Source organism: Anomaloglossus baeobatrachus, chromosome 1, assembly GCF_048569485.1.
Source record: "Anomaloglossus baeobatrachus isolate aAnoBae1 chromosome 1, aAnoBae1.hap1, whole genome shotgun sequence".
NCBI classification, from domain to species: domain Eukaryota; kingdom Metazoa; phylum Chordata; class Amphibia; order Anura; family Aromobatidae; genus Anomaloglossus; species Anomaloglossus baeobatrachus.
Genome location: NC_134353.1, coordinates 98,224,797 through 98,250,582, shown reverse-complemented (window position 1 = coordinate 98,250,582; position 25,786 = coordinate 98,224,797). Strand labels below are relative to the sequence as shown.

At 52.1% G+C, this 25,786-nt stretch overlaps 1 protein-coding gene across 3 annotated transcripts in view; it reads left to right on the top strand.

Annotated features, from left to right (window-relative positions):
* Positions 1 to 25,786, top strand: part of CCDC149 (coiled-coil domain containing 149) — a 129,646-nt gene that overhangs the window by 6,847 nt on the left and 97,013 nt on the right. For 2 of the 3 annotated variants that reach the window (XM_075346934.1, XM_075346933.1), the window contains exon 1: positions 25,456 to 25,571. The exons of the other annotated variant lie outside the window; for it this stretch is intronic. In XM_075346934.1, the coding sequence (XP_075203049.1) occupies positions 25,458 to 25,571 (114 nt within the window). In that variant the 5' untranslated portion in view covers positions 25,456 to 25,457. Of the gene's footprint in view, positions 1 to 25,455; positions 25,572 to 25,786 lie in introns of those variants that run through there. 3 annotated transcript variants of the gene reach the window in all.

Sequence of the window (25,786 nt, the reverse complement as noted above, 5' to 3'; positions counted from 1 at the left end):
CACCAAATTTGCACCTCCTGGGAAAAAACGCATCATTATCGCATTAAAACCGCATGTATGTCGATGCAGTTTTTTGCCAGTAGGTGTAGATTGGCTGCAGGAACATGGTGTAGAAATTGCAGCACCAAATTTGCATCTCTTGGCAGAAAAATGGCGGTTTTCTGCCATGAGATGCAGGTCTATGAACTCAGTGACCTCACCTGAGGTTAAGTGACTCAGTTCAATGAGGTCACCTGAGGTCAAGTTACCTGCGGTCACAGGTGAAGGACCATGGGAACTTCCATCTGTGACTGCAAATAACCTGAGTGACGTCAGATCACCACTGAGGCTGTTTCTGCCTGAAGACTACGGTGGGTGGTCATGTTCTAAGCCCATGGGCTGTGCCTTCAGCAATGTAGCAGGGGCAGAATCATTGTGGGACCTCGTGTGGATTACATCAGACCTGGGTGTTTGGGGGGGTTGGGGTCAATAAAGGGATGAAAGAGGGTGTGTTTTTTTCTATTTTATTTCAAATAAAGGATTTTCTTCAGTATTTGTGTTTATTTCTTTTCAGTTACAGATCAGTAATGGGGGGTGTAATAGACATCTCTCATTACTAATATAGGGCTTAATGGCAGCTGTGGGCTGTTATTACCCCCTTATTACCCAGAATGCCTCCGCATCAGGGCAATTGGGAAGAACCAGGTAAAGTTTTGGGATTGTTGCATCTAGGCAGCTGCAGGCTGCTATTTTTCGAATGGGTTGGCAATAAGTAGGAGTCTCCCCAGCCGGAGAATACTAGCCCCCAGTTGTCGGCTGTGTATTATGGCTGGGTATCAAAATTGGGGAGGCCCGCATGCTGTTTTTTTAATTATTTATTTAAATAATTTAAAAAAATCTGCATCCTGTCCCTCTTATTTTGATACACAGCCAAGATAAGCGCACAGCTGGGAGCTGCAGCCTGTAGCCATATCCTTTATCCATGCTGGGTATCCTAATAAAGGGGACCCTATTTTTTTTATTTATGTATATATTTTTAAACCAATATAGACACTCACACAGAACCTCTGATTGAATGCAGTCAGACATGCTGCCACACAGGGTGGGGATGCTGTCTGACTACAATCAGAGACTCGGTGTTTGCCAGGAAAGCAGTGATTATGCACAAAGTTAATGAGCAGCCCCGGAAGTAGTGTTAAAGCCACGCGTGAGATTCGGTAAGTATAGCGGGCCTGCTTTCTCCTTTTTTTATTGTATTTTTTAATTTTTTTTTTACTCGAGTTGGCAGATCTGCATCGTTACTTGGAGTTCCCTGATAACTGCCGACTCAGGGTAGGTGCCCATGTTCTTTTGTAACTGCGCAGATCCAGACTTTTACAGTCCTGGTTTGTCCATCACTAGTGTTCAGTCTTTGCATAGGTGTCACCCATTTTCCTTATATGCTAAAAAGGCTAGTTTCCAAATTTTCTTCTGAAAACAAATAAGTGAAAACTGACAGCTAGAGCTATTATATATATTATATATTATATTATATTATAGATAGCAAAACTATTGAAATTAGAATACTGCAAAACCTTCAAGAGCCATGTAAAAATGTATCTAACTATTATGACTGAGTCCTTCCACACACATGGAGATGAACAAACCAGGGAAGCTGTAAAACCTTCAATCCACAGGTACCTATTCAGACTAGAAGAAGTTCTAATTCTTATCTTGAGTTGTCCCTGCCTAAATGCAGAGTTTGGCCTCTGCCACACTTCCGCAAAAAACACGTACATGTCTCACGTTCCGTTTTTCGGGTCCGTGTTCCGTTTTTTATGGCCGTTTCTCCGGTACGTGTGACATCCGTGTGATGGCGTATGCTCGCCGTGTGTGCGTGTGGAATATCTGTGTATGCATGAGATACATACGGGTAATGTCCGTGTGGTTTGAAATGATACGTGTGTGTTGCAAAATGTCGTTGCTACATACTCGCTGACAGCAGACAGCGACGCGCGATGAGAATGAACTCGGATGAACTTCACCCGACTTCATTGTCTTACCACGTATCTGTCTGTGTGCTGCATCCTGATTAGTGGTCACCCGTGAAGGACTCACCGGTGACCGATAATCCCCTGAGTGACTGAAGTTAGCGGCGTGATTATCGCTGCTGTCACTCAGGCTACCCGCGGCTTGCTGGAGTCCTCCACCTGAGACCGCAACTCACCTGTGTCTTCATTGCAGATTGCGCAGCTCACATCAGTCAATTGGACGACTTGCTGTCACAGTTGGAGGATCCAGCGGTGGCCGTGAATAACCTGAGTAACGTCATCGCTGATTGCGCGGCTCACCTCAGTTGCTGCGTGGAGCTGACAGAGAGCGGTCATGGTATGGGGCCACTCCTGTCACCTTCATGTAGCAGAGCTGAGAGCGTCGAGGGACCTCCGTGGACTACGCCGAACCTGGCGGGGTTTTTTTGGCTTAATAAAGTGGTGAAAGAGGGTGTTTGATTTTTTGTATTTTTCCAAATAAAGGATTTTTTGTATGTGTGTGTATATTTTCTTTAACTTACAGGTTAATCATGGAAGGTATCTCGGGAAGACGCCTGTCATGATTAACCCCTTATTACCTCGATTGCCAACGCACCAGGGCAATTCGAGATGAGTTGGGTAGAGTCCCCGGACTTTCGCATCTAATGGATGCGGCAATTCTGGGTGGCTGCTGGCTGATATTGTTAGGCTGGGGGGCTCCCCATAATGTGGAGACATCTCAGTGAGTAAAGAACGTTGATTGCAACCTGTGTCGCTCCCTTTCTTCGCTGCCTCTGACCCTGTGCTCCGCTGAAAAACTACTACTACCCCCAACCTCCCTGTGGGCCTGAGCTCTGCCTGTGGAGAGCTGTATCAACCTAGCTGAACTACCATCAGCCCTCATAGGAAACCTCTTGCAGCGGTGGCTCCAATTGTAGCCGCACACCACAGGTGGCATCACAAATAACTACTATCCCCATCATAATCCACCCAGTTATTGACACCACCGGGGTCACAGAACCGGGCCTAGCTGCTGTGACATTCCACCCCCTACATCGGCCCGGTGACGAGTAACCATTAGGAGCCCGTGGGCACGTCAAATACATGCTTGGAAAGAAATAATCAGGGAGGAAATTAACGAACAATGAGGATATTTCCACAAGACAACAAATATCACACAGAAGATCTCCAGAAGAGGTTCACTAGAGCACAAGGACAAGTATTCGTAATTGAAGCTATAATCACCATGGAGTAACAGGCTCCACCACCATTTAAAGGGCGGAGGCAGCCGTGAGGCCTCTAGTAACCTGTGACCTTAGCAGCAATCCACAGGCCAGCAGAAATTAACTCCTGCTAAACTGATCACTGCACACAACTGATCAACGCCCTTGTCTGACTAAAGCCCCCGTCACATTTAGCGACTTACCAGTGATCCCGAAAATAATACGACCTGATAAGGATCGCTGGTAAGTCGCTGGGAGGTCGCTGGTGAGATGTCACACAGTCAGACCTTACCAACGACTCAGTAATGATACAGGTTGCAGTAGCGACCTGTATAACGATCTCTGCTGTCATTGGGACCCTGTCACACAGTGTCAAACATAGCAATGCGTTCTGCGCAGCAGGACATTGCCTTTGAAGAAAATGGTCCAGGATATTCAGCAACGACAGCCGACTTCACAGCAGGGGCCAGGTCGTTGCTGGATGTCACACACAGCGACATTGCTAGCAAGATCGCTGATGTGTCACAAACCCCGTGACTCAGCAGCAATGTCGCTAGCGATGTCGCTTAGTGAGACGTGGCCTTTACGATCAGCGACCTGTATAACGATCTCGGCGGGAGTTGGGACTGTGTTAGGAGGTTGTTGGTAGGTGTCAAACACAGCGATGCGTCCTGCGCAGTAGGACATCGTGTTTGAAGAAAATGGTCCCAACCATTCAGCAACGACTAGCGATCTCAGAGCAGGGGCCTGATCGCTGGTAGGTGTCACACATAACGAGATCGCTGCTGCTAACGATGACACAGCAAAGATCTCGTTAGCGATCTCGTTGTGTGTGACGGGGCCTTAAGCAACTCAAAAGCACCAGGTGGCATGTGAGACTCTGCAGTGGGAAACAGGGTCAGACGTTGCCACAACACATGGTGAGTTGAAAGCTGAACACTGTAAGACAGTACCCTTCCCTCTACAGGGGGTATTTAGACCCTCTAAACCAGGTCTCTCTGGATGACGGCGATGGAAAGCCCTAACCAGGCACTCCGCATGGATATGCAAAGCTGGCACATAAGTCCTTTCCTCGGGGCCATAACCAAGTCACTCTACCAGACACTGCAATGAATGTCAAACATCCCGGGAATCAATAATTCTTGACACCTCAAACTTCAAAGAACCATGGGTAGGGAGGGGCAGGGAGGGGGGGTTCCCAAACCCACAAACTTCTTCAATAGGGACTTATGAAAAACATTGTGGATTTTATATACCGCAGGTAAAGCCGAAGGGAAGGCCAACGGGTTGGTGATGGCAGTAATACTGAATTGACTGATGAAACGAGGTCCGAACTTAAGTGAAGGTATCTTAAGCTTAATATTTTTAGTGGATAACCACCACACTAAATCATCTACACACAGGTCTGGACCAGACACACATCCATAATCAGCCACACACTTATACCTATAGCTCATGCTAAGCAAGTGCTGCTGGATTTTTCTCCATGTAGATAACAATGCTGAACCTAATTGATCCTCTTCAGATACCTGGAAGAGTGACCTTTAACACTAGAACTACTGGACTCGTGACACCTACTAGAACTACATAGTGCGAAGTAGTCAAAATGACTACCTCAGTAGTTCTAGTGTTAAGAAAAGTACAGAATTGAGTATGTTGACCATAGACACAGAAGGGAGACACACCAGAGGACTCATGATGGTGGTTATTAATAGCAAACTCAGCCAGAGGAAGGAATGAAGACCACTTCTCCTGGGTATCAAAGACAAAATAGAGAAAATACTGCTCCAGGTTCTGATTCATGGGCTCTGTTTGCCCATTAAACTGTGGATGGAATGTCGATGAGTGAGACAATTGAATTCCTAAGTGCGAGCAGAATACCCTCCAGAAATTAGCAATAAATTGAGTACCCCTATCAGAGACAATGTCAGACAAGACTCTATGGAGTCTGACAATCTCACGTATAAATACCTGACCTAACATCTTACCATTCAGCAAAGATGGCAAGGCGATAAAATGTGTCATTTTGGAAAACCTGTCAACCACAACAAAAATAACCATATTACCAACAGAAGGAGGAAGTTCTGTAATGAAATCCTTGGAAATATCCGTCCAAGTTCGCTAGGTACAATTAATGGCAGTAGACACCCTGATGGATGAGATTGCGATGGCTTAAAACGCGCACAGTGGTACAATCGGACAAATAGGAGACCACATCCCTCCGGATTTTGGGCCACCAAAAACTAAGTGACAGGGGATCCAGCATGCACTTTGCCCCAGGGTGACCAGCCAGAAAAGAATTATGATGCTCCCCCAATACCTTAAGGCGAAGGGGAACAAATGACCTATTAGCTGGAACTTCAGATGGTGCCTCATCCTGGGCCTGAGCAATCTAAGACTCAACCTGTGTACTGAGTGTTAACACCACCACTCTCTTCTGCAGGATGGGTGTTGGTTCCTCATAAGGTTCCCCACCTGGAAAACGCCTGGACAATGGATCTGCCTTAGGCTATGTGCGCACGCTGCCGATTTACCGCAGATTTTACTGCGGATTTGCTGCAAAAAATGTCTAGAACATTTCTGCAGTCATTCCCCAGTAAAACCTATGGGTATAAAAAAATGGTGTGCGCACACTGCGTTTTTTATACCTGCGGATTTACCCGCGGAATTTCCGCTGCGGAATTAATGCGCATGTCACTTCTTTTCCACAGATACCTGCAGTTTTTGCCATAAATAATGGTAAAAATCCGCAGGGAGCAACCTGTGGAAAAACGCGGCAAATCCGCGGCAAATCCACACCAAAACTGCACCAAACCGCGGCAAAACCGCATGCGGATTTTGTTGTAGTTTTGGTGCGTTTTTTTACCTCAGGTGCGGGATTCTTTCAGAGGGTCTGGATTTTCCATAAGAAAAAGTCAATTTCTAGTGCACACATGGCCTTAGTGTTTTTAGAATCAGGATGGTAGGTAACAAGAAAATTAAAAATGTTAAAAAACAACGACCACCATGCTTGTCTCAGAGAAAGTCGCTTTGCTGACTCAAGGGGCAGGAGATTTTTATGGTCCATAATTACAGTAACAGGGTGAATAGCTCCCTCCAAAAAGTGTCGCCATTCCTCAAATGCCAATTTGATGGCGATTAATTCCCTTTTACCAATGTCATAATTATATTCGGCCAGCGACAATGTCTTAGAAAAGCACATAGGCAAAGTTCACCAACTAATGGGAACCTGAGACAAAACAGCCCCCACCCCTACCACAGAAGCATCAACCTCCAAAATATAGGTGAACCACCCCTTTAAGATTCTCTGGACTGCCCCATTTTAGAATAGCCTGCAGATTGGAGGGATCCATCCTAAAACCAGAGGAGGAGATAATGTAAACCAGAAATGGCAGTTCCTGAGTGGCGAATACACATTTCTCAAGCTTGGCATACACTTTGTTTTCCCTGAGTATCTGCAAAACCTATTTAACATATTTCATGTGTGACCTGAGATCTAGAGAATAAATGAGAATGTCATCCAGGTATATGATAACAAATTTTCCCAACAAGAGAGCGAATACATCATTTACAGAGTGTTGAAAGACCGCAGGTGCATTGGTTAAACCAAGTGGCATCACCAGATTTCTGATCCTCAAGTGTATTTTCCACTCATCCACCTGTCAGACCCGAATCAAATTATAGGCCCCTCTGTGGTCAAGTTTGGAGAACCATTTTGCACCAGAAAACTAGTTAAATATGTCCGGAATCAGAGGCATAGGATACAGATCATGAACTGTAATCTGGTTAAGCTCCTGGAAATCCAGACACTGACATACAGTTAGGTCCAGAAATATTTGGACAGTGACACAATTTTCGCGAGTTGGGCTCTGCATGCCACCACATTGGATTTGAAATGAAACTTCTACAACAGAATTCAAGTGCAGATTGTAACGTTTAATTTGAAGGTTTAAAACAAAAATATCTGATAGAAATTGTAGGAATTGTACACATTTCTTTACAAACACTCCACATTTTAGGAGGTCAAAAGTAATTGGACAAATAAACCAAACCCAAACAAAATATTTTTATTTTCAATATTTTGTTGCGAATCCTTTGGAGGCAATCACTGCCTTAAGTCTGGAACCCATGGACATCACAAAACGCTGGGTTTCCTCCTTCTTAATGCTTTGCCAGGCCTTTACAGCCGCAGCCTTCAGGTCTTGCTTGTTTGTGGGTCTTTCCGTCTTAAGTCTGGATTTGAGCAAGTGAAATGCATGCTCAATTGGGTTAAGATCTGGTGATTGACTTGGCCATTGCAGAATGTTCCACTTTTTTGCACTCATGAACTCCTGGGTAGCTTTGGCTGTATGCTTGGGGTCATTGTCCATCTGTACTATGAAGCGCCGTCTGATCAACTTTGCGGCATTTGGCTGAATCTGGGCTGAAAGTATATCCCTGTACACTTCAGAATTCATCCGGCTACTCTTGTCTGCTGTTATGTCATCAATAAACACAAGTGACCCAGTGCCATTGAAAGCCATGCATGCCCATGCCATCACGTTGCCTCCACCATGTTTTACAGAGGATGTGGTGTGCCTTGGATCATGTGCCGTTCCCTTTCTTCTCCAAACTTTTTTCTTCCCATCATTCTGGTACAGGTTGATCTTTGTCTCATCTGTCCATAGAATACTTTTCCAGAACTGAGCTGGCTTCATGAGGTGTTTTTCAGCAAATTTAACTCTGGCCTGTCTATTTTTGGAATTGATGAATGGTTTGCATCTAGATGTGAACCCTTTGTATTTACTTTCATGGAGTCTTCTCTTTACTGTTGACTTAGAGACAGATACACCTACTTCACTGAGAGTGTTCTGGACTTCAGTTGATGTTGTGAACGGGTTCTTCTTCACCAAAGAAAGTATGCGGCGATCATCCACCACTGTTGTCATACGTGGACGCCCAGGCCTTTTTGAGTTCCCAAGCTCACCAGTCAATTCCGTTTTTCTCAGAATGTACCCGACTGTTGATTTTGCTACTCCAAGCATGTCTGCTATCTCTCTGATGGATTTTTTCTTTTTTTTCAGCCTCAGGATGTTCTGCTTCACCTCAATTGAGAGTTCCTTAGACCGCATGTTGTCTGGTCACAGCAACAGCTTCCAAATGCAAAACCACACACCTGTAATCAACCCCAGACCTTTTAACTACTTCATTGATTACAGGTTAACGAGGGAGACGCCTTCAGACTTAATTGCAGCCCTAAGGCGGGCTTTGCACGCTGCGACATCAGTAACAATGTGTTACCGATGCTGCAGCGATAGTCCCGCCCCCGTCGCACGTGCAATATCTAGTGAAAGCTGCCGTAGCGAATATTATCGCTACAGCAGTTTCACACGCACATACCTGCCGTGCGACGTCCCTCTGGCCGGCGACCCGCCTCCTTCCTAAGGGGGCGGGTCGTGCGGCGTCACAGCGACGTCACACGGCAGGCGGCCAATTGAAGTGGAGGGGCGGAGATGAGCAGGATGTAAACATCCCGCCCACCTCCGTCCTTCTCATTGCAGCCGGCGGCAGGTAAGGTGAAGTTCCTCGCTCCTGCGGCTTCATACACAGCGATGTGCGCTGCCGCAGGAGCGAGGAACAACATCGCACCTGTCGCTGCACCGGCATTATGGAAATGTCGGAGGCTGCAGCGATGATACGATAACGACGCTTTTGCGCTCGTTCATCGTATCAAAAAGGTTTTACACGTTGCGATATCGACTGCGACGCCGGATGTGCGTCACTTTCGATTTGACCCCATCGACATCGCACGTGCAATGTCGCAACGTGCAAAGCCGCTCTTAGAGTCCCTTGTCCAATTACTTTTGGTCCCTTGAAAAAGAGGAGGCTATGCATTACAGAGCTATGATTCCTAAACCCTTTCTCCGATTTGGATGTGAAAACTCTCATATTGCAGCTGGGAGTGTGCACTTTCAGCCCATATTATATATATAATTGTATTTCTGAACATGTTTTTGTAAACAGCTAAAATAACAAAACTTGTGTCACTGTCCAAATATTTCTGGCCCTGACTGTAGTACACCACCTTTCTATTTTACAAAGAAAATTCTTGCCTCTAACGGGGATGAAGATGGCTTAATGTGACCATTGGCCAAATTCTCAGTTAGGTATTCTTTGAGAGCTAGTCTCTCAGGACCGGACAGATTGTACATCTTACATTTGGGTCATTTTGCCCCTGGCTTCAACCATATGATGCAATCATAAGTTTGGGTGGCGGAAACTCCAGACAACCCTTCTCAGAGAACAAATCACTAAACTATGACAAAGGCTCAGGAATAATAGAGGTTACGGTCGAGACACAGGTCCCTAGACAGTGTTTCTTCAGTAAGAGCTCCACTGAGCAATTTCCTGGATTTTCCAGTCAACTCCCGGGTTATGTAATATGCATCAAGGGAATCCTAACACAATTGGTGCAGGTAGGTCCATGAACACCTGCCAATTAATACGCTCAGGATGGAGTACTCCAATACAGAGTTCCTATCCCTGTACACACTCCTTGAAGATCCCTTAGGAGAGAGGTGACCTATTAGAAGGACCAAGGGACAGCACTAACAAATGTTCATTGTTTACAATATAAAAAGCATACACTTCGCCTTCCACTATCGGGTACTTGGTACTTGTAATGAAAGCAGAAAGACGCTCGGATGGGCTCGGAATCTAAGATCTTATGGAAAAATGCTCGAGTTCCCATTTACTTCCATTATCCTCGTACTTGAGTTGAGCCTGTCCAAACCTCCAACTGCTCATTATGAGCATCATGCACCAGATTATGGTAGTGCAAGTACCGAGCACCTGACATGGTAGTGCCTATTCATCACTAGTTACGAATACTGAACACCCGAGCATGGTAGTGCCCATTCATCACTAGTTATGAGTACTGAGCACCTGACATGGCAGTGCTCACTCATCACTAGTTACGAGTATGAGCACCCGATCATGGTAGTGCCCGCTCATCACTAGTTACGAGTACCAAGCTCCCGATCATTGTAGTGCTTGCTCATCACTAGTTATGAGTACCAAGCATGGTAGTGCTCAATCATCACTAATTATGAGTACCAGACATGGTAGTGCTCACGTATCACTAGTTACAAGTACCGAACTCCCGAGCATGGTAGTGCGCACTTGTCGCGGGCGGAGGAGGGGACGCTGCACTCTCCCACTGCTCGGGTCCGGCTGCTGCTGCCGCTGCTCGGTGGTGGCTCGAGCGGTGGGCCGGATCCCGGGGACTCGAGCGGCGTTCCTCGCCCGTGAGTGAAAAGGGTGGGGATTGATTGTGGGGATTGGATATTGTGCGTGACGCCACCCACGGTCGTGGTGATATTGGTGACACCACCGCTGCTCTGGACGGGGATCCCGGGAGCGATGACAGGGAGCAGCCTGGATGTTAGTTCTCCCCTCCGTGGGTAGGAGGTTGGTTGTCCCGGGGCCTGGTGATGGGATAGGGATGGATTGCAGGCGGGCTACGGGGCCTGGTGAGGGGCAGGGTCGCGGGGGCAGCGCTGTGCCGCACGGCACTGTGGTACTCACTCAGCCAATAATGAGGACACAGTTCTCGGTAACACACACGGCTGGATGGACGGGTCCCACAGACGGCTGCGGTGTTTCTCCTCCCGGCAGGTTGATGGTGACTGCCTTTCCCTGCACCTGTGTAACGTGTACGGTTCCAATGGGTTCCCACCGGTAACCCGCTCCCCAGCTTGGATGGGTGCTGAAGGAGCCCCTTTTGCCCGCAGGCTCTGGCCCTGGGAACTTTAGCCTTGGCGGTGACTGTGTTTCCCTCTCTCGGTTGGACTGTTGCCTTCTGTCGGGACTTGGCTGCTGGGAAACCCAGGAGGTTCCCTTCGCTAACGGATTTGGCAAATTCACGGCGAATCCTAGCCTTGCCGGGGTCCGTAAGCCCCTGCCGGATGGTGCTGGCTTCTCTTTGCGTACCGGTCCGGTACCACCGGGCCACCGCCCGTCCATGGTCCTTACGGCTAGCTCCAATAGGCCACTCCTGCAGACGGTCACCACCGTCTGCCAACCTTGCTGTTCTGTCCGGGCCACACACCCGGACCAACTTCAGTCTGCTTAACTGCCACTTTCCTCCTTCCACTTTCACTTCCAAACTGAACTGCCTTACTTTTCCCGCCTCCAGGACTGTGAACTCCTCGGTGGGCGGGGCCAACCGCCTGGCCCACCCCCTGGTGTGGACATCAGCCCCTGGAGGAAGGCAACAAGGGTTTTTGTCTGACTTCGGTGTGCCTGACCGGGAGTGTGGGGTGTGTTGGTGTTGTGCTTGTGACGTCCTGGCTTGTCCAGGGCGCCACATTCCCCCTTAGTAAAATGCAGACCGTCCGCGGGCTGCCCGTCCATCACCGGTTTTATTTTCACAAACTGGAAAAGATAAACGGTCAACAGGTTAAAATTATAATAACATCTTCCCACATCGGGAGGCATGGTACTTAAACGTTGCTAAACGGTAACGGCTTCCGCTCTCTCCCACCCAAGTAACCTGGCCCTGATGCTGCCCCTAAGCAAACAGGCAGCACCCCTTGACCCCAGTCCAGCACAAGTTACCCGTGCGGGTTCTTTCTCTTTCAGGGGACCCACGTCCATGGGGAACCCCCGAAGGATCGCCACCGGTTGCGGTAGTGGCGGGCCTGGGCCATCACTTCCCTCCAGGCCCATCCTCCAAATCAGCCTCCCTGGAGGCGGTTACGGTAAAGCCATAAAACACATTTTTATTTACAGACCACAAGTTCGTGGTTGCCCTGCCAGTTCTCGAGCTTGTCCGTAGTAGTTCCTACGCATGGTTTGTAAGGGGTCCCAACGGGGACCAGTTGCCGGCAACGACCGGTGCAAATCAAGGCTTCAATCAGGTGAATCTTCGGTTAATCCTTCACTTATCATTCATTTTCAACTTTTAAACGGTACTTTCAATACATACAGACACAATTCCCCCCCCTTTAAAGAGTGGTTTCCCTGTACCTAAGTGGGGGTCTACCTAGGTTAGGACGAGTGGACCTCCGGGGTCGGGTGTCAGTGGTGACAGGCAGTGGGGCAGAGGGAACAATCAGTTCCTCTTCCCTGCTATCGTGTGGGGCAGGCGGAGGCATAGGGGAGCTGGGTACAGGTTCATCCCTGGGCACTGGCTCATGGTTGACCACTTCCATCACTTCCTCATCCACGGGTTGTGGGAACAGTATCACTGGAAGAATCACCACGCCATTCTGTGTAGGCCAGTCTGCTGGAAAGTCACCCATTATGGTGTGGATTACCTCTTTTGCCTTCTCCGCCGGTCTAGGAACCGGAGCTTCAGCCGCTGCCCTCAATGCTGGTGGGCACCTCTTTAGATGGTCCCGGGAAACCGTGGCCAAAGTGCCCCCTTGGTCACGACTGATCTGGTAGGCCTTCCCATCTTCCCATCCTGTGGGCTGTATGACATATGGGGTTTGCTCCCATTGATCATCCAGCTTGTGGGTCCTCCTCTTTCGCTTCAGCACTACATCTCCAGGCTGGAAAGGGCCAGCAGACGCCTTCTGGTTGAAGCGCTGCTCCTGCTGTTCCCGACTCCGACTCAAGTTCTTCTCAACATACTCCTGAATTTGTCGATACTGCACCCTCCGCCGAGTGTCCCATTCAGCTGTTGAAGGGAGTGCTTCTGGGGCTTCCAATCCCATGTCCAGATCCACCGGTAGCCGGCCGGGGCGAGCCCTCATCAGGTATGATGGGGTGCATTTCGTTGAGCTGGAAGGGATATTGTTGTACATATCGACCAAGTCAGGTAGCTTCTCCGGCCACAGGTTCCGCTCTTCTAGCGGCAACGTCTTGAGGAGGCCCAGGACCAGGTGGTTCATCTTTTCACACATGCCGTTGGTTTGGGCATGGTAAGGCGTGGTCCGGATTTTCTTGCAGCCGTACAACTGACAAAATTCATGGAATACCTCCGCTTCAAATGCCGGGCCTTAGTCAGTAAGCACCTTCTCAGGGTATCCATGTGGTCGGCAGAAATAAGCCTGGAACGCTCTAGCGGCGGTACGGCCAGGTAGGTCTTTGACTGGGACAACCACCATGAACCTTGAATAGTGGTCTACAATGGTTAGAGCGTAGGTGTACCCGCTTCGGCTGGGGGTGAGCTTTACATGGTCCAGGGCAACCAGCTCCAGCGGTTGATGTGTAACGATCGGGTGTAGGGGCGCCTTCTGGCTGGCCTCATCCATCCTTCTCAGCATGCAAGGGCCACACTCTCGGCACCAGGCCTCTACAGATTCCCGCATTCCACTCCAATAGAACCGCTCTCTCAACAGCATCTCTAGTTTCTTCTATCCGAAGTGTCCAGCACCATCATGGTATGCTTGCAGGACGGTGGGCACGTTAGCTTGGGGAATCACCAACTGGCGGATCTTCTCGAGTCTTCGAGTTAATCAGCTCACGGTACAACTTCCCCTGGTGTAGATTCAGCCGGGTCCGTTCTCACCACAGGCGTTGGGCTTCGGCTGGGGCGGCAGGGTCTATCCCAGCAGCGCCTTGTTCCACCAAGATCTTGACTAGGCGGATAGCGGGTGTCTGGTCCTGGGCTTCTTGCCACTCCTGGCTGGGCAGCGGGTCCAGGTTTACCCGTTGTTGATGGACATGCGCCTTCTCAGTCGGTGGCTGATGAAATGCGGGCAACTCAATCTCTTCGAGGTCGTCATCCTCGGGCCCTTCTTCCAACAGGTGGGGCATCCGAGAGAGTGCATCGGCATTAACGTTGGCACGGCCAGCCCTGTACTTGATGGTGAAATCGTATTTGGCTAGCCTAGCCACCCACCGCTGTTCCAGCGCGCCCAGCTTGGCTGTGTCCAGGTGGGTCAGCGGGTTATTATCCGTGAAAGCGGTAAACTTAGCTGCTGCCAGGTAATGGCGGACCGCTCGGTGATAGCCCACACCAGTGCCAGGAGTTCAAGCTTGAAAGAGCTGTAGTTCTCAGGGTTCCTCTCAGTCGGTTGAAGCCTGCGGCTAGCATAAGCAATCACTTTTTCTTTTCCATCTTGGACCTGGGATAGGACTGCCCCCAAGCCTACATTACTGGCATCGGTGTAGAGGATGAAGGGGTGGTTGTAATCAGGGTATGCTTGGATTTCTTCTCCGGTCAGGGCCGCTCTCAGCTGACGGATTCCTCATGCCTTTCTTCCCACACCAATGGGGCTCCTAGGGGTCTACCACCTTTGGTCTGTTCCACGAGGAGGTCTTGCATGGGGGCGGCCATCTTCGTGTACCCCTTGATGAAGCGACGGTAATACCCCACTAGGCCTAGGAACTGCCTCACCTCTCTCACCATGGTCGGCCTCGGCCAGTCCTGGATGGCGGAGATTTTCTCAGGGTCAGGGGCGACACCCTCTGCACTGACCACATGCCCTAGGTACTGCACTCTGGGTTTTAGCAGATGACACTTTGAGGGCTTCAACTTCCTCCCATATTTGGCAAGGGACGCGAACACCTCGGCTAGGTGCTCCAGGTGGCCTTCATATGTCTGGGAATACACAATCACATCATCCAGGTACAGCAGGACGGTCTCAAAATTGAGATGCCCCAGACAGCATTCCATCAGCCGTTGGAAGGTTCCAGGGGCATTGCACAGCCCGAACGGCATGCTATTAAACTCGCAGAGCCCCATAGGGGTGGCAAATGCAGTCTTCTCTCGTCTTCTGGCGCCACAGCCACCTGCCAGTACCCACTGGTGAGGTCAAGGGTGGAAAAGTAGTTAGCGGTTCTCAGCGCAGCCAGAGATTCCACAATGCAGGGCAGAGGGTAAGCATCCTTATGCGTTATCTGGTTAATTTTCCGGTAATCCACACACATCCGCATGGTGCCATCCTTCTTCTTAACCAGTACCAACGGGGCGGCCCAGGGACTACAGCTGTCCCTAATAACCCCTGCCTCCTTCATGTTCCTCAACATGTCCTTGGCACATTGGTAGTGTGCAGGGGGAATAGGCCTGTACCTCTCTTTGATAGGGGGGTGCTCACTGGTGGGGATATGGTGTTGGACCCCTTTAATCTGCCCAAAGTCTAGGGGATGTTTTCTAAAAACTCGCTCATACTCCCGTACCACTCGGTATACCCCTTCTTTGTGATGTGTAGGGGTATCGTCAGTGCCTACATGTAGCTGTCGGCACCACTCGTCTAACTCCCCTTGGGGTGGGTGAGTGCTGGCAGTAGGTGGTGAGGTTGGGGAAACGGCCTCGCGGATGGTGTGGGGATCCAGAGTGAACAACTTGGCAAGGGTAGCGTACCGGGGAAGCCTGACTTCTTCCTCCCCGCAGTTCAGCACCCTTACGGGCACTCTCCCCTTCTTTACATCTACCACCCCTCGGGCGGCCATTACTGTGGGCCAATGTTCAGAAGGCATGGGCTCTATCATGGCGGGGTAGTCACGCCCCTGGGGCCCTATCGCTGCACTACACCAAATCATCATCTCGCTCCTGGGAGGTACAATCAAAGGGGCAACATCCATCACTCTCACCCCACCAATCTCTCCTCCTGTCGAGTTCACATGCTGGCGGTACATCAGTGCTCGGATCTCACGCTGCACAGCTCTCTGTTGGCTCCCCGCCGCCGTGGCGGCCAGCTGCTGCAGTAGGGTGAGCACATCACTCATACAGTGCTCCATTACGTTAGTCCCTAGCACTACCTTCGGGTTATGATCACTGGGTTCATTCATTATCACAATCATACCCTGGTGTTGCAGTTCAGCTTGTCCCACAGTCATGGCCACTTGCTTGTACCCCACTTGGGTCAATGGGAGTCCATCAGCAGCAATCAGTGTCATACTGGCATCTGGGGGAGCCAGTTCGTCTTTTCCCCAATACCGTTGATACAGTGTGTATGGTATGGTGATTACCTGTGATCCAGTGTCCAGGAGAGCCATCACCAGTATGCCGTCCACAGCCACGGGGATGATGGGCCGGGCCCCGATGTACCGGTCCCGCCAGTCTGGGGGGCCATGGGGTTCTACTCATGAGGATTGGCCCGTGGCCCCAGGGGTTGCTCGTTTAACGGACACCGTCGGGAGTAGTGGCCGGGTTTGCTGCACCTGTAACAAATAGGGGGTCCATACCGTGAGTCATTGGCCCTTCGCCGCTGCATCCAGGGGACGTCCTCAGGGCTGTCGGCGAGCTGCATCTTCACCGGGGCCTGGGATCTGGTCGGAGGCTGGAGTGCGGCAAGGATCTTAGCGAGGTCCCCATCCATGCGGCGAACCTGAGCAGCGAGTTCTTCCATCGTTCCGCTTGGGGCTGCAGGCACTGGAGGTGCTGGTGGGGTAGGGGCCACCACGACGGGAGCAGTCTCAACCGGCCACGGGGCTGGCTCAGGGGCTTCAAATGCGGGGGGTTGCAGAGCTTTGATGGCCCGTTCCTTTAATACGGCAAAGTCCACATCAGGGTGTTCTAGGGCCCACAGCCGAAGTTGTTTGCAGTTCTCTGAGGACCTCATCCCCTGCACAAACTGCTCCCTTAACATTTTGTTACTGTCCGCACTGTTGATGGTGTCCACCCGCTTCAGTGTGTGGAGTGCGGTTTGCAGGCGCAAGGCATAGTCCCGAATGCTATCTGCGGGCCGTTGCCGGCATTGATAGAACTGCATCCGCAACTCTGCCTCGGTACGGGTCTCAAAGGCGGTCTGCAACTTCTCAAAGATGGTGGCTACAGAGGACCGGTCCCCCTCGGCTCAGGTCTCCGCCTCTTGCTCAGCCGCGCCGGTTAGCTGCCCCAGCACTAGCGCTGCACGTTGCAGGGGGTACAGCTCTAGTAGCAGACTAAGCTTTTTCCGGAAAACCTGCAAGGCATCAGGTTTCCCATCGTACTGCGGTAACCAGGCAGTTCCGGGGGGCACATAGGGCAGAGAGAACGGCATCACCTGAGCGAGAGCTGGGGCCGCGGCACCCCCCGCCAGCGCGGCCGGGACCTGTGCAGGCCCATTCCCATCTACGGGTGCTCCCACGACTGCGTCCGCCGCTCCTCCAGCGGCTTCGTCGGGCACAGACATCTTGTTTCCGTCCCCCTTAGTCTCTTTCCGGCTCCTCCTCTACAGGGGCGGGGTTTTGGCCTTCGCGTCTCCATTGCTCGAGGAGACGCTCGAGCGGGAATTTTTCGCACCCAAGATGGCGGCTTCTCCAATTTTTCGGCCGGACACCTCCGGCGGTAACAAGGCGCACCCCTACCAGACGGCAGAGCGGTAAGATACTGTTCGTGACGCCAAGTTGTCGCGGGCGGAGGAGGGGACGCTGCGCTCTCCCACTGCTCGGGTCCGGCTGCTGCTGCCGCTGCTCGGTGGTGGCTCGAGCGGTGGGCCGGATCCCGGGGACTCGAGCGGCGTTCCTCGCCCGTGAGTGAAAAGGGTGGGGATTGATTGTGGGGATTGGATATTGTCCGTGACGCCACCCACGGTCGTGGTGATATTGGTGACACCACCGCTGCTCTGGACGGGGATCCCGGGAGCGATGACAGGGAGCAGCCTGGATGTTAGTTCTCCCCTCCGTGGGTAGGAGGTTGGTTGTCCCGGGGCCCAGTGATGGGGTAGGGATGGATTGCAGGCGGGCTACGGGGCCTGGTGAGGGGCAGGGTCGCGGGGGCAGCGCTGTACCGCACGGCACTGTGGTACTCACTCAGCCAATAATGAGGACACAGTTCTCGGTAACACACACGGCTGGATGGACGGGTCCCACAGACGGCTGCGGTGTTTCTCCTCCCGGCAGGTTGATGGTGACTGCCTTTCCCTGCACCTGTGTAACGTGTACGGTTCCAATGGGTTCCCCAGCTTGGATGGGTGCTGAAGGAGCCCCTTTTGCCCGCAGGCTCTGGCCCTGGGAACTTTAGCCTTGGCGGTGACTGTGTTTCCCTCTCTCGGTTGGACTGTTGCCTTCTGTCGGGACTTGGCTGCTGGGAAACCCAGGAGGTTCCCTTCGCTAACGGATTTGGCAAATTCACGGCGAATCCTAGCCTTGCCGGGGTCCGTAAGCCCCTGCCGGATGGTGCTGGCTTCTCTTTGCGTACCGGTCCGGTACCGCCGGGCCACCGCCCGTCCACGGTCCTTACGGCTAGCTCCAATAGGCCACTCCTGCAGACGGTCACCACCGTCTGCCAACCTTGCTGTTCTGTCCGGGCCACACACCCGGACCAACTTCAGTCAGCTTAACTGCCACTTTCCTCCTTCCACTTTCACTTCCAAACTGAACTGCCTTACTTTTCCCGCCTCCAGGACTGTGAACTCCTCGGTGGGCGGGGCCAACCGCCTGGCCCACCCCCTGGTGTGGACATCAGCCCCTGGAGGAAGGCAACAAGGGTTTTTGTCTGACTTCGGTGTGCCTGACCGGGAGTGTGGGGTGTGTTGGTGTTGTGCTTGTGACGTCCTGGCTTGTCCAGGGCGCCATACACTCATCACTAGTTATGAGTACCGAGCACCCGAGCATGGTAGTGCTCGCTCAACACTAGTTACGAGTACTGAGCATCCAAGCATGTGTCAGGGCCAGGCGGACGGGCAGACCCAGGAGGTGGATCCACTGGGCCGAACTCCAAGATGGTGGTAAGGAGTCCGGTAGCTGAAGCACTATAGGCAGCTGAACAGTCCGTGCATATGAGGATAACGGAGAAGTCCCTGGGACCACGGAGTCACTGATGGTAGTCCGGGTGACGCAGCTCAGGTTCGGAAGCCGAGATGATGTCAGGCGGGGTCCGGAACCTTTGGAGCGAGATGACGGGTCACCGCAGGGATACGAGATGGTGCGGACTGTCAGATGGCAGATGAACAGCGTGCGGGGTTCGGGATTCAGCAGGACCGGATGGCGAGGCAGGATCAGCTCTAGAAGAGAGATACGTGAGTATGGCAAAGCAACACCAGGAGACCTGACTCCTAGCTTGGAAAACACGAAGATCAGGCCCCGCCCCCTTGGACATTAAACCCCTTTATACCCTGTACCTGTTAGAGTCATTTCCTGTTAATGGACGCTGGCCCTTTAAGAAAGGGTCAGTGACCGCGCGCGCGCCCTAATGCGCGTGCGCGCGGCCCGGGTGCCAGAAGCCAGGGCAGGATGCTGAGAGGAGGACGCAGCAGAGCCGACCAGGGACTGGGAAGCCGACGGGCGCCGGGAGCGGGGACCAGGAGGCTTGGGAAGCGCGGGCACTGGAGGCTGGAGAGCGGGGAGCGTGGCAAGTGAGCCGGGGAGCGGAGCAGAGGACCCGGGGAGCGGGGCAGAGGACCCGGGGAGCGTGACAGTACCCCCCCCCCCACGCCCCCCTCCCCGCAACCGGGACAGGAAGGCACGGATCAGAGGAGTGCCCACGTTCACCCTGGGCTCCCAGGACCTATCCTCAGGACCATACCCTTCCCAGTCCACCAGGAAGAACTGTCGACCCCGTACGGTCTTCATGGCCACGATATCCCTTACCGCATAGACGTCGTCCTCAGCAATAGGAGGAGGGGCCGGACTGGCGGCAGCGGATAAGGGACCAAGGACAACCGGCTTTAGCAGAGACACGTGGAAGGAGTTGGGTATCTTCATCGTGGCCGGGAGCTGGAGTTTGTAGGAGACCTCATTGATCTTGCCGAGGATTTTAAACGGTCCGATGTAGCGAGGTCCCAGCTTGTAGGATGGTATCTTCAGTCGGATGTATTTGGAAGCAAGCCAGACGAGATCTCCCGGAGAGAAACACGGAGGATCCAGACGTCTCTTGTCCGCGTGTCTCTTCATCCGCAAGGATGCACGTGCAAGGGAGGCCTTAACTGAGTCCCAAATGGTTGTAAAGTCACGGAGTACTACATCAGCAGCAGGGACGTCCGAGGAAGAGGATACAGGCAATGGGACAGACGGCTGAAGTCCGTAGACGACATGGAAGGGAGAACTGGAGGAGGACTCACTGACGTGGTGATTATGGGAGAATTCAGCCCAAGGGAGAAGTGTGGACCAATCGTCATGATGGGCGTTGACGTAGTGCCGTAAGAAAGAGGTCAATATCTGATTGACCCGTTCCACTTGGCCGTTCGACTGAGGGTGGTAGGCCGAAGAAAAGTCCAGAGTCACTCCCAGATGTTTACAGAGAGCCCTCCAGAAGCAGGAGGTGAACTGAGTTCCTCTGTCGGACACGATGTGTGATGGAAAGCCATGCAAGCGGAAGATGTGATGTATATAGGCTTCCGCGAGTTCCTGAGCAGAGGGTAGTCCAGCCATAGGGACGAAATGAGCCATTTTAGAGAACCGATCCACCACGACCCATATGACTGTGTGTCCGGAGGATAATGGCAAGTCCGTAATAAAGTCCATCGCTATGTGTTGCCACGGAACTGAGGGTATCGGCAGAGGCAGAAGACGGCCATATGGCAGGTGTTTGGGCGTTTTGTTCCTGGCACAAGAGGAGCAGGCAGAGACAAAAGCAGCGACGTCCGTGCGAAGAGATGGCCACCAGTAATGACGTACAATCGCACCCCATGTTCTCTTCAGGCCAGCATGACCGGCTGTTTTCGAGGCATGACCCCAGTGTAACACTTTTTGCCTGTCGGTCTCAGAGACATAGGTCTTCCCGGGCGGTATCTGGGCCAGGGTGACAGGAGCCACTGGAATGATCTTGCTAGGAGAGATGATAGGTTGGGTAGTCACCTCCTCCTGCTCCATGGGCATGAAAGACCTAGACAAGGCATCAGCGCGTACATTCTTGTCCGCGGGTCGGAAATGGAGCTGGAAATCAAACCTGGCAAAGAATAAGGACCACCTGGCTTGCCGTGGGTTCAGTCGCTGAGCGGACCGCAGGTATTCCAGGTTCTTGTGGTCCGTGTAAATAAGCACAGGATACACTGCTCCTTCCAGAAGGTAGCGCCATTCCTCCAGAGCCAGTTTGACCGCCAATAGCCCTCGGTCACCGATGGTGTAGTTGCGTTCGGGCGCTGAGAAACTCTTGGAAAAGAAACCGCAAGTCACCATCTTCCCGGAAGAGGACTTCTGCATGAGCACTGCTCCGGCTCCCGAGGAAGAGGCATCCACCTCCAAGGTGAACTGGCGGTTTAATTCCGGCCGGTGGAGTACAGGAGAGGAGGCGAATGCCCGCTTCAGAGAGCAAAACGCGGCGTCGGCCGCAGGTGACCAGTCCTTCGGATTAGCCTCCTTTTTGGTCAAAGCGGAGAGAGGAGCAGTCAGGGCAGAGAAGTGAGGGATAAACTGGCGGTAGTAGTTGGCGAATCCCAGGAAACGTTGGATTGCCTTCAGTCCAGAAGGAGGAGGCCAGTTGAGAATGGAGGAGACCTTCTTTGGATCCATCTGTAGTCCGGTATCAGAGATGATGTACCCCGGGAAGGGGAGAGAAGACTGCTCAAAGACACACTTCTCGTACTTGGCGTAGAGACGATTCTCTCTCAGTCTTTGTAGAACCAGCTGTACGTTCTCTCTGTGGGTCTGGAGGTCCGGAGAGAACACAAGGATGTCATCCAGATACACTACTACACAGACGTAAAGAAGGTCCCGGAAAATGTCGTTCACCAATTCTTGGAAGACTGCTGGTGCATTACACAGGCCGAAGGGCATCACGCAGTATTCATAATGCCCATCACGAGTATTGAACGCGGTCTTCCATTCATCCCCAGAGCGGATGCGAACCAGATTGTAGGCACCCCGAAGATCCAGCTTGGTGAACACACGAGCTCCTCTAAGTCGGTCAAACAATTCGGGGATGAGCGGCAGGGGGTACTTGTTTTTTACGGTGATTTGATTCAATCCCCGGTAATCTATGCATGGGCGTAAGTCGCCTTCTTTCTTCTTGACGAAGAAGAAGCCTGCTCCCGCCGGAGAGGAGGATCTCCGAATGAATCCCCTTGCCAGGCTCTCTGTGATATAGGCAGACATGGCCCTTGTTTCGGCTGGAGACAACGGATATATCCGTCCTCGAGGTGGTGTTGTTCCTGGAAGCAGGTCGATGGCGCAATCGTAAGGACGATGCGGCGGAAGTACCTCAGATTCCTTTTTGTCAAAAACGTCTGCGAAGGACCAATAGGCCGAGGGCAGTTCCGGTAGGTTCTCTGGAACCGGAGGTCGTCGGATGGGTTGTATGGACTTCAGACACTTCTCATGGCACGAAGAGCCCCATCGGGTGATTTCGCCAGTGCCCCAGCTGACTGATGGTTCGTGTGTCCGCAACCAGGGAAGTCCCAGCAGGATTTGATGGGACATGTGTGGGAGGACATAGAGAGCGATGTTCTCGGTGTGCAGGGCACCGATACGCAGTTCGACCGGCCTGGTGATCCACGAGATGGTGTCAGAGAGGGGTCTCCCATCCACAGAGGCAATCACCAGGGGCTTGTCGAGTGGAGTAACAGGCACCTGGTACTTGTCCACCGTGGCATGCTGGATGAAATTGCCTGCTGCTCCGGAATCGAGGTACGCCTCAGCCGTGAACCGCGTCTCTCCCGTTGTCACTTGCACAGTCCACATAACCGGGTCTGAGAGAGTCCCAGCACCTAGGGTGGCCTCTCCTACCAACCCTAGGCTTTGGAGTTTCCCGGCCTTTCTGGACAGGAGCGTAGCAGGTGTGTGCCCTCTCCGCAGTAAAAGCAGAGACTTTTGGCGAGCCGCTCTGCTCGACGTTGTTCAGACTGTCGTACTCGGTCGATCTGCATAGGCTCGTGGACGGGATTCCCAGCTGTTGATGACTGTAGTACGGAGGGCTTCTGCGGAGGAGAGGAATGCCGTACCGGACGTCTCTCACAAGACAGCTCTTTGGAGCGCTCCTGAAAACGAATGTCCACTCGAGTCGCTAGGGCAATCAGGGCATCCAGGGTGGACGGCACGTCACGACCTGCCAGCTCATCTTTGATGCGACCCGAGAGTCCTTCCCAGAAGGCGGCTGTTAGGGCCTCGTTATTCCACCCGAGTTCTGACGCCAAAGTACGGAAACGGATGGCGTATTGACCCACCGTCAGTGTTCCTTGACGTAACCGGAGAAGGGATGAAGCAGACGCAGAGGCGCGTCCCGGCTTGTCAAAGGTGCTGCGAAAGGCCTGCAGGAACTCTTGAAGATCCTTGGTCATAGGGTCCTCCTTCTCCCACAAGGGGTTCATCCACGCCAGTGCCTCGCCCTCTAGGTGAGACATTATGAAGGCGACCTTGGCTTGGTCGGAGGCAAACAAATGTGGCAGCTGCGTGAAATGAAGGGAACATTGGTTTATGAAGCCCCTGCAGGTCTTGGGATCTCCGGCATAACGGGGTGGTGAAGCCAAACGGACTCTGCTAGCATCCGAAGAGGCTGCCACGGGTGCGGGAGCCGTGGATTGACTAGTGGAGGCCTGGGACGCAGAAGATGGGACCGAGGCTTGTAGCGTGGTCAGGCGGGCGTCCACGGAAGTCATAAAGTTCAGCATGCGGGTCTGGACTTCACGCTGGCGTTGGAGTTCCTCTTGCAAGGCCGCTAGTGCTGCAGCGGGATCCATGGCCTGATCTTACTGTCAGGGCAAGGCGGACGGGCAGACCCAGGAGGTGGATCCACTGGGCCGAACTCCAAGATGGTGGTAAGGAGTCCGGTAGCTGAAGCACTATAGGCAGCTGAACAGTCCGTGCATATGAGGATAACGGAGAAGTCCCTGGGACCACGGAGTCACTGATGGTAGTCCGGGTGACGCAGCTCAGGTTCGGAAGCCGAGATGATGTCAGGCGGGGTCCGGAACCTTTGGAGCGAGATGACGGGTCACCGCAGGGATACGAGATGGTGCGGACTGTCAGATGGCAGATGAACAGCGTGCGGGGTTCGGGATTCAGCAGGACCGGATGGCGAGGCAGGATCAGCTCTAGAAGAGAGATACGTGAGTATGGCAAAGCAACACCAGGAGACCTGACTCCTAGCTTGGAAAACACGAAGATCAGGCCCCGCCCCCTTGGACATTAAACCCCTTTATACCCTGTACCTGTTAGAGTCATTTCCTGTTAATGGACGCTGGCCCTTTAAGAAAGGGTCAGTGACCGCGCGCGCGCCCTAATGCGCGTGCGCGCGGCCCGGGTGCCAGAAGCCAGGGCAGGATGCTGAGAGGAGGACGCAGCAGAGCCGACCAGGGACTGGGAAGCCGACGGGCGCCGGGAGCGGGGACCAGGAGGCTTGGGAAGCGCGGGCACTGGAGGCTGGAGAGCGGGGAGCGTGGCAGGTGAGCCGGGGAGCGGAGCAGAGGACCCGGGGAGCGGGGCAGAGGACCCGGGGAGCGTGACAGCATGGTAGTCTTTGCTCATGACTAGTTACAAGTACTGAGAACCTGAGTATGGTAGTGCCCGATCATCACTAGTAGTTACCCGGCTCTTGGCACTAGGTAGGGAGGCACTGGCAATACCACTGCACCTAGTCAACGTAAGCAATTTTATTATTTTAATCTTTAGTGCTATTTGTGCTTGTTTTTCACAAGTCAGTTTCTCATGTGTGTTATTTTGGCACCTCAATAGTTATTAGTTTCTGCCTGAGCTGATGATGGGACCACTCGATTGTGGCTCCTTTTGTGTTTATTAGTTTTTCTCCATGTTTAGACCTTTGTCTTTTTTCCTGACTACTTACCTGCCTGACCACTCTGCCTTTGATGTGGATTTCCCGATTTTGAGGGTGACTATCTGATAACCCCTTCCCTGCCAGTCCTTCTGCCTGTGACCTCAACTCACGTTAGATGCTTCCATTTGTTCAGTGATGCTGAATTTATAGTTATCAAATCCATAATATAATCCATAACATCTGTATGTAATACTATGACAAGATATTATTACTGATGTCTGTATATAATATTCCGAGAGTGTATTATTATTGTTCTCTGTATGTAATATGAGAATATATTATTGATGTTTGTATACAATATGACAATATATTATTACTGATTTCTGTATATAATAAGGCAATATATTATTAGTGGTTTCTGGATATAATATGCCAAAATATTTTTGATGTCTGTATATAATATGAGAATATATTACTGATATCTGTATATAATATTATGAGAATATATTATCAATACTTTCTGTATATAATATGAGAATATATTCCTGATATCTGTATATAATATTATGAGAATATATCCTCCTCATTATATTATGTGGCTGCGCAGGATCCAGATGCCCGAGCTGGTGACGTCACTGAGAGATGAGGGAATCCTTCCTGACTGGGAATAGCCCCCGTTCTTCTCTTTGATTGGCTGTCCGCAGTCCAACCCTGACTGGGAACGTCTGCAGGTGTACGTTGCGCATGCGTCCTCCCCTGGAGCTGAGATTGTGGGGGGACTGCGGGGAGCCGGAGCGGCCGGGCGGCATGATGAGGAGCGGAGGTGTGGGAGACACGGATGATGGCCGGGAATGGGAGGTGAGGACCGTGCCCGCGCTCCTCCGTGCGGCCCGAGCTGTGCTGTGTGCAGCTGCAATACGGAGGCTGAGAGGTCACGTACATGACTGGTGCAGGGGTGACAGTGCGGGGGTCATAGCCTGAGATTATCCCCAGGCCCCACACTCACAGGCTGCACAGCATAGAGATCCTGCACAGCATAGAGATCCTGCCCAGCGTAGAGATCCTGCCCAGCG